General features: G+C 43.7%; 1 protein-coding gene across 1 annotated transcript; it reads right to left on the minus strand.

Moving 5' to 3' along the window:
- Positions 1-10,032: 10,032 nt before the first annotated feature.
- On the minus strand, positions 10,033-13,742 carry CUNH9orf131 (chromosome unknown C9orf131 homolog). Its single transcript, XM_023716080.1, is given in 6 exon segments — positions 10,033-10,168; positions 10,170-10,293; positions 10,296-11,374; positions 11,473-11,650; positions 12,520-13,183; positions 13,530-13,742. Coding segments are annotated over 6 exon segments (2,394 nt in total).
- Between the last annotated feature and the right edge of the window lie 1,419 nt (positions 13,743-15,161).

Genomic DNA, 15,161 nt, shown 5'->3' on the forward strand with positions numbered 1-15,161 from the left:
AATGTGTTCTGGAATGATTCACTCATTGCCCAGTGGGCAAACATTATTCACTCTTGGGTGGTGTATGAGATATTGATTATCCCTGGCACACAGTGTAAGTGCAGGTGCTAAAGATACCATTGGAAATGATTTGGGGAAATGTCATGGTTAAAGAGATTGCATCTGTTAATCCAATAATTAAGATTTGGGGAGAACAATGCATGCAAGGATGACAGAGAAAGCCTGCTTTGTTCTAGTAATTGCTAGCATTTGTGTTGGTAGATGTTGTAGAATCCCTTCTCTTACAAGGCAGCAGGTGGTACCCTCAGAAGCACTACCTCATCTCTTCACTGTTATGCTAATAGCTTAGGGTTAAATACCAGCATAATATGCGTTCAAAGTGCTGGGTCTGATGCAGGAGAAAAGGTGTTATATATCCTAGGAACTGAAAGGATTAACTAGCACATATTGGAGAAGAAATATAGCATACTCTGGGTTGTATTTTAGAATGTTTTCTCTTAAAGGGCCTAGAATATAAAATTGGATGAGCAAGAATTCATTGACTTGTAGACAGTATTTATGGACACAAGATTTAACATCCTGACAAGAACCTTAGGGGGTACAATATCCCTTAGAGGCATGGAGAAAGTGCATTTTCACTAATGAAATGTTGAGTGAGGTAGAAATGTTTGAGCTATCCTCACAGATGGCAGGAAGAATAGAGTTGAAGAAAATGAGCAGGCATGAATGGTTGCATTACGTGAGACCACAAAAATACAGCAGTTAGGGTGAGGGATATAGCTCAGCGGCACAGTGCCTGCCTGGCAAGTGTGAGGTCATGAATTCTATTCTTGGTACCAAAAAAACCCAAAAAAAACAAAAAACAAAAAACAAAACAAAACAAAACAAAACAGCAGTTGATTATATTTCCTGGGAGAGTCCAGGAGACACACATTTCTCCCAGGCTATTTGGGAAAGTACTGGTGAGGGTCCCCAGAATCACAGTGGTGGCTCTCCTCTGCAGCTCAGGCTCTAGGAGGAGAATAAGGGCTTGTCTTATTAATACCTGTGGGGATAAGGAGCTTTAGTGTAAGAGGCCACAGCAATTTTAACAATCTTCTGGGTTTAAGGAGTAGCTAAGAGATTTGGCCGCAGGGAATCATGGAACCATGATAGAACATGCTGCTTCTAGGAGAAAAGTGCCAACGCCATGACAAATATACCCTGTGATGATTCCCTAGTTCCTTCCCCAAAGGGACCTGTGACAATTTATTTGGGCAATTATGCACCAGGAAAGGCAAAATATCTAGACATTTTGAAGACTTTTGGGTGCCCATTCTGAGTTGACACCGAAACTTGGAAGTGCAACTATGCCAGAGCTAGTTATCTACTAGAGAAAACTAGTTAGTCTCAAGTACATAGTGTATGATCAGTATATGACTGAATCATTTCTTTCAATCCCATGCGGGAAAGAAAACCAGAAAGTTTTTATTCATGTGAGATGGCTAGTTATTTATTTAAATTTGTCCTTGGGTGTATAACTGTCTTGGGATTTGGACTACCTAAGCATCCTACAGAATGAAATGGGTCTCACAGTGACCCATTTCACTGAGGCATACTGATGTTCTCCAGAGGGTAGAAGATTCACCTACAAATATTCAAGAAGCTGCAGCTTAGTGAAGTTTTTAGGTGTCCAATGGTTAGAAGCATGTTGAGATAGCTCTTGCTCTCTACAGTAAAGAAGCAAATTATACATCTTATTATCCCCTACTGTAAAGATGGAACCTCAGGATTAGGAGACCATTTTGGGATCTTAAAGGAACTTATTCTTCACCTAGGAATATTACTTTAGACCATATACAGGGTGACTCAAAAGGTTACTAGGGTTGAGTCAGATATGGAAAAGAAAAGGACCTTGTGTTAGGTTTAAGTTTCTTATAAGTAGTCTTTCCAGATTCTGGAAGACCTTATGAGTTGGAAACATCAATGATGGGAAAAGATGCTGCAGAAAGCTTCAGTATGAGAATCAGAGTGCAGGCTTCTGCAGTGCTGGCTACTGCTGCTTCTGAAACCACCACCACATTTGCTAGGAGACCATAGTTGCCATTGTCTGCTCCCAGCCGGGACAACACATAGCAAGGATACAGCAAAGGCCGCATTCTTCAGTCTGTGAGCAACGCTGTGCCTTTGATGTGATACCATTCCTGCCTTCATTGTTCTGATCCCCATTTTTCTTTCTCTTTTGTTTTTTTACAGTACTGGGGATTGAGCCTGGGGAGGAGGTCTACCAGGGAGCTACATTCCTACCCTTTTTTATTTTGAGACAAGGTCTCATTAAGTTGTGTATGCTGACCTCAAATTTGCAATCTTCCCGTCTCAACCTCCTTATTAGCTAAGATTATAGATGTCTGCCACTGCATCCAGACCCATTTATTTATTTATTTATTTATTTATTTATTTATTGAAGTCTCTACCCTAGATATTTGATATGGGAATTGGGAATCACTTCACCCTACTGCTGAAACCCTATCTCTTATAGTGTGGACACAGCTTTCACAGAATGTGTGTATCATAATTTAACACTCTTTTTATTGTGCTCCTGTGTCTCCATCTGTATGTTCATCACCATTTGATTTCCACTGGATCCTTTCCATATTCTCTTCAGCACATGAAAGTGCTGAAGATACCTTCTTTAAAAACCCCACATAATACAAATCTCTTTTTTTATTGTCTACTCCTTTCTGTTTATGGTGTATTTCTCTGTTCTCCTTTCTAGAAAACAAAAACAAAACCAAAAAGACAAACAAAACACCTCTTGTCTACGCTAGTTCTGGGAAGGTCTCACTAGCTTTCAAGTTATGAAACCCAAAATTTAACCCTCATTGCACACCTTACATGTCCTGTAAGCAAAATTAACATAGTTAATCATTCCTTCTTACTTTGAAAAGAATGATCTTTGTTAGTTTGGAGACATGACACTCTCCTTATTTTCTGCCTATATCATGAACTGCTCCTTCTTATATTTCTTTTTTTTTTTTTATTGAGATAGGGTCCTGTTATCTCAAGGCCAGTTCAGGCTGGCCTTGAACTCACTATGCAGCCCAGGCCAGCCTTGCACTAGAGGTGATCCACCTGTCTCAGCCTTCCAAATACTGAGATTATAGGTGTGAGGCACCACACCTGGATTCCTTCTTATATTTTTTATCTCTAAGGGTTGATGTAGGTCTGAGACCTTCCTGATACCTACATTCATATCCTTCAGGAGCTGGCAAACTCCATCTGTAAAGGACCAGAGAGTGAATATCTTAGGCTTTTCAGGCCATGTGATTTTTGTTGTAAGTCAAAACCATAAAGTATCTAAATGAATGTTGGACTGGCCATTGTCATGATAGCTATATTTATTCAATGCCTATTATGTGCCTTGTATTGCTAAATAAATGATAATTTGCAACTTGGTATTTTGCCATAGTTACCTGTGTTAGCTTTGCATTACTGTGAAATTTATCTGAGAGAATAAATAATTGTGGTTTAGATATAAAAGGTCCCCCAAAAGTATCATAAGGTTGAAAGGAGATGGGGCCTTGGGGGACACTATACTCATTCATCTGTTGAGTCCAGCAGCTGAATGTGCTGTTAGGATCTGGGTCACTGGGGGCATGACCTGGAAGGGGGCAAGCTGACCATAGACTGAACCCACTGGAAGCTGGGAGCCAAATAAACTCTCTGCTTTGAGTTGTGGTAGTCAGATTTTTTTTTTTTTTTTTTTTTGTCCCAGTGATGGGAAAGCAGCTAATACATCATCTTAAAAGGGTGAAAACTCATTTTGGCTTAGAAGTTTAGAGGTTTCTGTGGGTGCTTCGCCCTGTTGCTCTGGGCCTGTGGTGATGCAGTGCATCATGGTGCAGCACTTGAAGAAGGAGGTCCATGTTCCTCATGGTGGCTAGAAAAATAGGCAGGGGCTGGGGTCCCAATAGTGCTTTGGGGGCCCCTCTCCAGTGACCTGACTATTTTCTAATAGGCCTTGCCTCTTGGAAGCTTTACTATTTCCTGACAGAGCCAAAAGCTGAGGACAAAGGCTTCAACACATGGGCCTTCAGGAAACACTCAGGAGATGCAAACTAAGGCGTCATCCAAGCATTCCTAGATCTTCAGGGGAGGGAAATTTCCCTCCTGCGTAGTGGAAGACTGGGAGATGTATTTGAACAGTATGTATATTTCTCCAGCCCCTTGTGCCCAGTTTTGTTTGGAAATCAGAATTTTGATAGGTTTAAGGCTCAGGCAGACCTGTCTTTTTTGGTATTGATATCAGTACTAAGCCATTGCATACCACTTGGATTAGGGAAGGGGAGAAGTAGGAAGAAGAGTGCTCTGTAGGGGGTGAGAGAAGCTGAGGACAGTTTCTCAGCAGGGTGTAAGGAAGAGGGAGATTATTTATTTATTGATAGGAGGTTATTAAACTCCCAGAGTGAATTTTGAGAGGCAGCTGCACACAGAATGGAGATAGTGATTAGAACTAATTACTGTTGTCACAAATGTTTTGCATTTCTGTAGCACTCTGCATTTACAAAGAATTTTGTAATCACTTATTAACTCTCCTCTACCACAGCCTTGTGACACAGGCAGCATTTGTAGTCATTCTGGGAAGAATATGATCTACTTACGAAAGACTGAGCAGTCAGAATGCTTGCTGAAGCCCTTTCATGCCCTGTGCAGCTTAAGAATCCCACTAAGGAGAACTTGAACATTATTTTACTCTGTAATTTTATTACAATGAATGATTGATGAAGATGGCTCAAGTTTTGCTAAATTAAAAAACATATGTAGGTCCCTAATCTCAACAATAACCTCTCTAAATTTTCATTTCCCCAAGACTGTTTAAAAATAAAATTAATAATAGCTTATATTATAGAACTTTTCCACATCCAGTGCTTACTGTAAGCCTAGATATTTGCTTAATAAATATTAGCTATTATAATTACCATTAAAAAATCTAGGGCCAGGATACATCTCAGCGGCATAAGCGCCTGCTTGGCAAGCGCCCTGGTACTAAAAACCCTACATACGTATTATTTCCTCAGGTAGATTTCATTAGTGTTCCTAACTTTGGATAATGTTTTATATAAAATAGTATTTTGTGATAGTGATAGGCAAATATGTGTATGGTATTCATTTTATATAAAATTATGTAAGTATATATGTAAGTATCTTAAGATATACTTATAAAATATAAAATATTTGAATATAGTCTTATTTTATTTATTAACTAATAATGCCATTGCTGTAGTTGGGATTTGGAATGTTCCCCAAAGGCTCATGTATTAAAAGCTTGGCCCTCTGCTTGGCCCTATTGGGAAGTGGTGGAATCTTTAGAGGTGGTGTTAGTGGGGGTCCTAGGTCATTGGTGGTGGTATAGCCTCAGAAGTTTTGGGCCCTGCTCTCTTCCTTCTCCTCTTTTGCCCCCTGCTGGTCAGTGAGTGATTTTGCTCTGCCATATATTCCTCCTGCACTGTGCAGCCTCCACAAGCCTTAAAGGAGATGGAAACCTCAAAGCATGAACTGGGTCCTCCAAACCAGTGAACCAAAATAAACCTTTTTTCTTTATAAGTTTATCATCTCAGGTGTTTGTGTTGGTAACAGGCATGTGACTAACAGAACCACTAAACTGAAATTTGTAAAAAAATAGGAAAATTACTTAACATTTTATCACTAATATTTCTTTTAAATGATATGTAGATGGTGCAGCACACATTTGTTGAGCATCTATCTTGTATCAGACATCTTTATCATGAGAAATTAAGCAGCCACTATAACATATTCAGAGGTTACTATGGGGACAAACTCATGGACTCTTAACCTATTACTCACCCCCTCCCCGTACTGGGAATTGTATTCAAGGTCTCACCTTGTCAGACAGGCTCTGTGCCACTGAGCTAAATCCCCAGGCCTACCTATTACTCGTTAAAAGTATGCTTTATATTTTCTTGTGAGCCAAACAGGGACTTAACAGTGTTTTTTCCCCCTTTTTTCCTATCCATGGTGCTGTCCCTAGATAGCCTATGTTGCCCCCTTCAGAACTGAGGACACTAAGGTAAGAAAAACTAATTTTCAGGATCTACCAAATTACAGCTGGTAATTACCAGCTTTTATAATGTCCAGCTCCAGATTCCTACCTCAGAATGAGAGCTAAAAGTCTCCAGTCATTACCTGGAACCTGTGGTCAGTTGGACACAGAAAAAGCAGACTCTTATGACTAAGATTGTGATACATAAAAAAAAAATCACTGGAACTGCCCCTCATACCATAAGGATTCCTCTGGAGCTGTGGAAACCAAAACTGAAATAATGATTGAAAACCCTGGCTTTCTTCAGCTAATGCTGGAAATCTGGCCTCCTGCTTTTGTGAGCAAGCTTGAGGCAGGAGACTAGGATGTGGCTAAGACTAGCTGGGAAAGTAGGCTTGATCCGTGAATTACAAAGTCCAATACACATGTGCCCTGCGCAGGCTTCTCCCAAGAACTACAGCAGCCTTTTTGATAAGATGGCCCAGACCTGATGCCAGCGTCAGGGTGGGAAATATAACAAGGGCAGCTGGCCTTGAGCTTGGGGCTACTGTGGCCTTTCATCCTATAGAGTGTGTTTATTTTCCTACTTTTACTTGACCTATAAAGCTTATTTCCTTTTCAGTATTCAGTAAATGTAAAACCTTATTACCATCTGCACTTGTCTTGACCAGTTTTTTCCTCGGGACAGAAAGAACAAAGAAACCACCTCTACAAGGAGACTGCAGCACCCCCAAAGCCATCTGATCTGCTCCTCTCCATTTGAATGTGTCCGCTCCAGCTACTCAAGCTGCAGTTCCTTCACTATCTTTTCTCTTACTTTCCAGTGAATGATTTTGCTTGTAAATTCATACTGTCATTTTAGTTTTAATTTCCATTTACTTTCTACTAAAGCAAGGGTTCACTCTTGTCAGTGGCAGGTTAGGCTACTGATAGCATAGGTAAAATTTACTGAAACGTAATTATGACACTCTTCTCCATGGCATCCCATGCACTAGTGATATATGGGAAAGACTCTCCCAACCTGAAAGATGTCTGGTATGAGTTCATGTTCTCTAAAGTTGAAGGATGAGTTTTAGGAACAACAGAGGTTAAAAGCAGAATGTATTTATTGGGGGAAAGATAGCTTCTGTCTGAGAGAGACAAGAAGGGGTCCTTTCCCTTTTAGTAAATTGCCCAGAGATCAAGAACAATCTCTTGGGCAGGATATAGCTCAGTGGCACAGTGCCTGCCTGGCAAGCATAAGGTTATGAGTTCAATGCTTGGTACCAAAAGAAAAAAATCTTTTTTTTTTTTTTTTTTTTTTTTAGACATGGTCTTTCTGTGTAGCGCAGGCTGGACTTGAGTTCAGTATGTAGTCTATACCGGCCTTGAACTTGCAGTAATCCTGCTGCCTCAGCTTCCTGGGTGGTGGGATTACAGGTGTGCACCACCATGCCCAGTTTAAGAACAGTCTAATGTAAAATACCCAGTTTTCCCAAGTGACCCAAATATCATTCACAACTACTTTGACCAATATCCACTCTAGGAGCACAAGTTTTATTTCTATAGTCCTTTGTTCAGTCATCAAGGAATTGAGCCTTTTTAGCTCCAGAGAATTGTAGCCATGAGGAGGATGAATTAAAAGGAATAGAGCAACCAATATGATGAAAAATGATGTCTGAGAAAGTCACAGTAGAGGTGGAGAAGTGAGGATGGAATTTTTCAGTACATATCACAATTAGAGTTTGATGAGCTGGAAAAAGCATAGAGGAGAGAAGGGAAGAGTTAAAGATGACAGGCTTTGGCTTAGGTATCCGGATGGTAGGAACCAATCAATAGGAAAGTACATTGGAGGAAATGGCTAGAGGAAAAAGGTAAATTTTAGACAAATTGAATAAGAAATTATATCAAGAGATCAGGCATGATTCTGCACACCTATAATACCAACACTTAGGAGGCATATTGCTGTGGTTTGAGGCCAGCCTGGCCTACATAGTAGGCTCCAGGCCAGCCTGAACTACTGAGATGCTGTCTCAAAAATAAATAAATAAATAAATAAATAAATAAATAAATAGTGCATCAAGTAACCCATTGGTTGTATATGTCACATATCCGAAGCCAAGGGGTGTTAGTGAATGACCCATGTTTTGCAATATGGAACATTTAATGGAGTGGGTTCAGGCAATTCTATTTCTATAAAATAAATGTCATTTTAGGAGGAGTTGGATTCTCACATCAGCATGCCTCTTAATCCCAGTACTTTGGGAGGATGAGGCAGCAAGAATCACAAGTTAAAGACCTTTTAGGCAGTTTAGGGACTTAGTGAGACCTCATCTCAAAAAATTAAAAAAGAGCTGGAGTGGTGTGTGACTCAGTGTAAAGGATCTGGGTTCAATCCTTAATACTTCCAAAAAAATGTTTTTGAGACAGGGTCTTGCTATGGTTCAGGGTGGCTCTGAACTCTCTATGTAGCCTAGGCTGGCCTTGACTCATAGGAATCTTCCTGCCTCAGTTTCCCAAGTGCTAGAACTACAGGCATGTACTACATTACCTGGGCATATTGCCAAAAATGAATTAACAATATAAACATTAAGTGTACAAATATAATTCCAAAAGAAAGTTTTTTGTAAGCCATAAACAACAGTGTTGGCTAGGCATGGTGGTACATACTTGTAATACCAGCACTCAAGAGGCTGAGGCAGGAGGATCCCCATACTTTTGAGACCAGCCTGGACTATGTAATTCAAGGCCAGTCTGAAATACATAGCAAGACCTCGTCTCAAAAAAAAAATGTCAAATTTAACAACATAAAATTTTAAACTTTGGTATAATGTTACTACAAACAAAACTAAGCGATAAGCTACAGACTGGGACACCATATTTGTAACATACTTAACAGACTGAGTTAATATCTCTGGTAGGCAGGGTAATATCATACCAGGATGTCTGTATCCTAAACACTACAATCTGAATTTATTCTTTTACATGGCAAAGACAGTGAAGGCTGTAGATGGAGTTAGGAGTTGTTCATTGACTGATTTTAAGATAAGAAGTATGTCCTGGGTGGTTACCCAGATGGATCCAGTGTACTCACAAAGGTCTTTAAAAGTAGGAGGGGAAGATAGCAGGCCAGAGTGAGGCAATGTGAGAGCTTGCCTTGCTTTTGCTGGCTCTAAAGTGGCCAGAGCTAAGGAATGTGGGCAGCCTGTAGGGTGGACCCTAACTAAAGTCACAGAAAAGAATGCAGCGCTGCCAGCCTCTCAGTTTTATACCTGTGAGACATCAGATTCCTGACAAAATAAATCTGCTATTTTGTGGTAATTTTTATAGCAGTATTTTTAAAAAGGCTAGTAGAAAAATGTGAAATGGTCAAGAATAGGCAGTTATAGAAGAAAATTCCTAGTGTTACTAAACCCATTAAATGCTCTTATTTTTGTAGCCTTGAGGATAGGTGAGCCGACCCAGGGAAGAAAGGAAGAATGGCTAAGAAGAAGGGCTCAAGAAGGAAACAACATTAAGTATGATAATATTGAGCTCTGTACTTCTGGAATCTGATTCTGAGGGGATATGGCTGTGGCAGAGGCTAACAGGGTGCCCACATTCCACCACCCTACACACCACAGAAGACAAGAGTGGAATTTGTGTAAATGATCTCGTTTATTAGGATTCTCTCGGCTTTTTCTTCACCTGCCCATGATATAGCTTGTTTGGCTTGATGTCATGAGGTACAAGGTGCCTGTGCTAGCAGCCTTTCCCTCCATGACTGGACTTGTTGGCGGGAGTCCATGAGTATCCAGAAATTTGGCCAGTACCTTTCAGAGATCCCTAATAATGGGAGCCTGGGGTGCTGGGGTTGGGAGATACATCTCCTTGTGGGCCTGTGAACAGTGCTTGCAGTGTTGAGGGTTCAGGATGGCACTAGGCCCCAGCCCTGCCCTTGGCTGAGCCTGAGGAGCAACGGCCTGGAGAAACTGTTGAAGAAGGGTAGTGTGCTGAGAGGTCTGGTCCTTGTGCTAAGACCTTGGGGAAAGGCTACTTCCAGAGGCTCCTGCCAGTCTGCCGGCCTGATCAGTGTGGCTCTGTCCTGCGACTATGAGTGAGCCCAGTCCAGAGTTTCCTTGTGCACATTCTGTTGCTTTGGGTTTTCTGTGACTCTCTTTCCTTGGCTGAAGATAGGACCAACAGCTTGTTCTGTCTCTTGACTGAGGCCAGAACCTCAGTAAATGAGGGCTTTCCCAAGTCTGAACACTTCTCCCCAGCCTTTTTGTGAAACCTGGCCCGTGGGATGGGATCTGGGCTACCATCTTCCTTTTTATTCTCTCCTCTTTTTGAGACCTTTGCTCTGCCTGGCAAGAAGCTCTTGGCTGAAGCCTCTGAGAGGAAGAGGAGTGACGACAGTGGGAGGCCTGGACAGGCTGAGGTGCTGTGTGCTGAGTGTCTGGGGGGTGGCAGGATGAAGAGTGGAGGTACAGGTTTGGGGGATGAGTCTCCCATGGGGCCCAGGAAGAGAGCGTCCAGGAGTCTAGATCAGTGGGATTCAGGGCAGCAGAGCAGCAAATTGGACTTGGGCCAGGAGATCTGAAAGCAGGGCTCTGCTTCAGCTTCTTCAGTCTATGTTCCAACTCCCTACTCCATTGCCAGGTGGGGACCCTCAGGTGGGTGATCACCTCTGGGAGAGCCTGACCCTGGGAGGATGGGGTCTCTGACCTAATTCCTGCAGACATTTCTTCTTTCTGTAGAGCCCACTGGGAAGGCTTGGTCTCGAGTGCTTCAGTTAGGATGGAAGGCCAGGATATTGGAGGTGCAGCATCCTCTACAATAAGGCCAAGGGTCCCGGGGTCCTGTTTTTCTTGCCCAGTTTTATACACAGACTTAAGGCCAGTGTGTGGCTCTGGTATTGGAACAGAGAGGGAGGTGGGAGCTGGGAGTTCAGTGGCCCAGCAGGTCTCTCTTGGCTCTACTGCTTCCTCTACAGGCTTATATTTGCTTTGGTCTTGAAGAGATTCATTTATATGAGACTTGGAAACAGAGTTTTCAAGTGAGCTGGGCCCCCAAACTGGGGACACAAGGACACAAGAGTTTTCTTTCTGTTCCACGTCCCCATTAACAGGCTCAGGGTCAGACACAACCAGGGGGCTTGCTCCATGCAGGTCTTGAAGTAAACTGGGAGCTAGGAGCTGGGAGGCCTCTGAGTTCTTTCTTCTTTGTATGTCTCCACGTGTAGCTTCAGTAGACAAAACCCTGGCTCTGAGAGGTTCTAGTACAGAAACAGGGGCTGGGTTGAGGACCACAGATTGGGGCTCAGAAGCCCAGGAATTCCCTGAATGCTCAATGCCTTTCCACATAGTTTCTAATCTAGGGAGGACCCCCCAATATTGATTCTATGTAGTCGTACTAAGGGGACTAGAAGTGTTCTCTGAGCAGGCTCTGAGGAGTCAGACACCCAGAAGTACATTTTTTGCTCCTTGGTGTCCCACAAAGCTTTGGACTCTGACAGGAGTCCCTGGGGGCCCATTTCTGGAGATTGCAGCAGGGAGGCTGAGGGAAGGCTAGGAAGGCTGGAAGATGAAACTAAGTCAGCAGAGACACAAAGATCTCCTTTCCGTGTGTCCTGCTGTGCAGTCTCCCATCCTGATGGGACACATGCAGGGCTGGTTCCATAGAATTCTGGGTTGAGGAGCTCAATGGCATGGGGATTTCCCAAGTTTCCTCTGTATCACTACTAGGGTTCACACCCAAATGATCCTTCTGGGGGATTCTCTTCCTGGATTCTGAAGGGAGTCTTCGGGAGAGTAGGGGGCTAGTATTGGAGATTTTACAGGAAGATTTTATCTAGGTATCCCATGTTTTCCTGGAAGGACTTAGGAACAGAACACCATCCTTTAGGGATGACTTTGGGAGTTCTAACAGAACTTAGATATTGGTAGGAGGGTGGAACTGAAGGTCCAGAAACTTGGGGCCTCTCTTTGTGTCCTGTGGCTCCCCACTGAGGTTCATATCCAGGTAGAATGCTTGGGGGACAAGATCCTTGGGGTTCTGTCATGGGTACTGTGGCTTGGCAGGGGGCCAGGATAGGGGCTCAGAGGCCTGAGGATCCTCCTTTTGCTCTGTAGTTTCACAGAGGCCCTTAGATCTCGATAGGGCTCCTGTAGGGCTGACTCGCTGGAGTTCTGCTAGAGAAGCTGGGAGTGGGATGGGAGCTCGTGTTGCTTCCTCAGAGCCTTTTGGGTATTTACCTTGTTTCCTTGTCCTCAGCAGGACCTCAAACCTAGTCAGCATTCCCAGAGAGCTAGAGGGATACAGTGGGGAGATACAGGGTGACTCTGGATTATGTTGATGGAGTCTGGGGTGCCATGCTTCCCCCCTGTGAGCCTCAGATGAGGATGAGCACTTGGTGATTCTGATTCCTTGGAGTGCAGGCTGTGGGCACAGGGCATGATCATCAGACACCCAAAGCAGTGCTCTTTCCTGGGGAAGCCACTGTTTGTGTGCCTCAGCACCAGAAAGGCCTCCACTGTTGTGTGTAGGCAAGGGCTTAAGATTGGGGGATAGAGGTGGGACAGGAGAGGAGAGTGGAGGGGGAATGGGCTGAGTATCAGGGCCCATCCCTTCCCGATCATCCCTAGTATGGGCTTCATAGGCAGGAAGCTGGGTTGGGGAGTGGTAATGGAGAAGCAACAGGTTATACCTAGGTAGGAAAGGAAGCTTGTTGAAGACAGGACAGAGAGAATTCAGGGGAGAGGAGCTGTCCGAGCTCAGAAAGACAGTACCCAAGGACTTACTGTGCTGAGAGGTGAGTCCGTAGAAAAGCTGGTGCTTTTTCTGCTGCAGGCAGCTCCCTGTTGCATTCTCATTTCTCAAAGGTATGTTGGTAGGGATCCGGAAGGTAGGGAAGGATCTGAAGGAGCTGGAGGGCTGTGGGAGTATTTGCTGTGCTGTGCCTGTGGCCTTAGGGAGTCTCTGGGAACCATAGGATGGCTGCTGTGGGGCTGCAGCACCTTGGTCTCCAGTGGAAGCTCTTTTGGGACTGGAGTGTGGTTTCACTGCATCCAGAGGTGATGACTGGTTTTCCTTATCTTCCTCCTCTTTCCCCTCTTCTTTCTCCTCTGACTTTTGCTTCCACAGGCAATCAAAGAAAGCCAACTCACACAGAAGTGGTAAACCCTAGGGAACAGAGAAAGCTACTCAGGAACTCAGAGATGCAAGGGGTACTGTAAAGTCCCCACTTTCTGCTCTACCTCCTAAGTGAACAGTGTCTTACCTGGCCTAACCTCTCTGGTCAGCTGTGCCCCAGCTTCTCAACCACTGTAAATCTTCATAACACTGTCCTCGTTTGGAGATGAGCTTTTCCTTACCTAACCCTACCTGTACACCAGGCTTCCAATCTTTTGTCTAAGGACACTTAGCCAGCCTGAAATCAGGTGTCACATTATATCAATGATCCCTGACCCATACCCACATAGTGTCAACAGTCATTCATCCAGCTGTACATCCTTGTTTGGTCACCCACCTTGCTTTGCATCATGTCCCAGGGGCACCAGGACTCATGCTGTTGCCATCTCTGAATCTGCCAAACCATGAACAAGAAAAGTATCATCAGATATCCTGGACTGTGGAGGCAACAGTGGCCACAGTGGCTGCAGGCCAGAGCATGTGTCAGTGGGCCCCAGAGGAATCCTGTATCTTCTGTAGCTCCAAGTAGGTGTTCAAGCAGCCAGCGCATTTTCCTCTGCCTAGTGGCAGTTTATCCTGAGGTCACCACTGCATCATAGAATGAAGAACTCCCATCCCCCACACAGGCCCAGGCCTAACAGCCTTCTCTTTGAATGCCTCTCATAGTTCATACAGTGCAATCCTGGGTCAAACCTTTTGTCTTTTTGTTGTTTTTTGTGGTACCAGGTGGTTGAACTAGAACCTTGTACACATTAGGCAGTACTCTGTCCCTGAACTATATCTCCAAACTTTTTGGTATTTTTGGCTGGCTTACCCCACCCTGAGGGCAGGGCTGGCACAGCATGTGATGCAAGGGATTGAACCATAGTCCCCTATGCCTGCCTAAGCTTGCCTAGGCAGATGCTTTAGACTGCTGAGCTATCTTGCTGGCCCCCCAACCTTTTTTGAAAAGTTTGAAAAAATGCTTTACAGAATTGCCAAAGCTGGGCTTGAACTCACAAGCGTCCTGCCTCAGCCTCACAAGTCTACTGCCTCTCAGTATCTGAGAATAGTAGTATACATACCTGTGCCCACCCTGTTTTGTCTTGATTGCTAATGTCAGAATTATGATTCTGGCATTATGATTAAAGACATGAATTCTAACATTGAACTGCCATACTCTGATCCTACCTTTTACCTCACAGTGACTACTTCAAACTACCAAATCTTTAAAAAATTTTTTAAAAATCTTTATTTGATTTTTTATTTGGTACAGGGCCTCACTACACAGCTTTTACTCATAGTGATCCTTCTGCCCAGCCTCCCCAGTGCTGGGATTATAGGCATGATCCACCATGCTTGGTTTCATGGCCTGCATGACATACAGTGCTGGGGATTGAACCCAGGTCCTTGAGCTTGTCAGGCAGGCACTTAGACCAGTGAGCTATATCTCCAGCCTCAAAGTACCAAATCTTGCCATGCCTCAATTTTCTCATCTATAAAATGGAGATAAGACTGATAACAGGAATGATATCAGAATCTCTAGATATGATATAAGAGACCGCTGAGCTATCTTACTGCCCCCCAACCTGTTATAACTCCCAAGCTGTTAGAGACCCAATACACCAAGTTCATGGTCTCTAAAACTCAATGAATTCTAGGAACAGTGGAGGTTAAGAGTAGGAAGATATTGAGAGAGAGAGAGAGAGAGAGAGAGAGAGAGAGAGAGAGAGAGAGCCTCTTGCCTAAGGAACAGGATGTGTCCCAAATGGGTAGCTGAGGATTCCATTTTGTAGGAAAATTTTAAAGAGGAAACCCAGGTAGGTACCATATGGGTTAGTCATGATTAATAAAACTGTAGGTATAGGGGCTGGTGAGATGGCTCAGTGGTCTAAAGCACCTACTTGGAACAAGCTTAGGAAAGCACAGGGACCATGGTTCAATCCCCCAGGACCACATGCCAGCCAGCCCAGCCCCCTGGTGGGCTGAG

The sequence above is a fragment of the Octodon degus genome, unplaced genomic scaffold, assembly GCF_000260255.1.
Source record: "Octodon degus isolate 3935 unplaced genomic scaffold, OctDeg1.0 scaffold00045, whole genome shotgun sequence".
Classification (NCBI taxonomy): Eukaryota; Metazoa; Chordata; class Mammalia; order Rodentia; family Octodontidae; genus Octodon; species Octodon degus.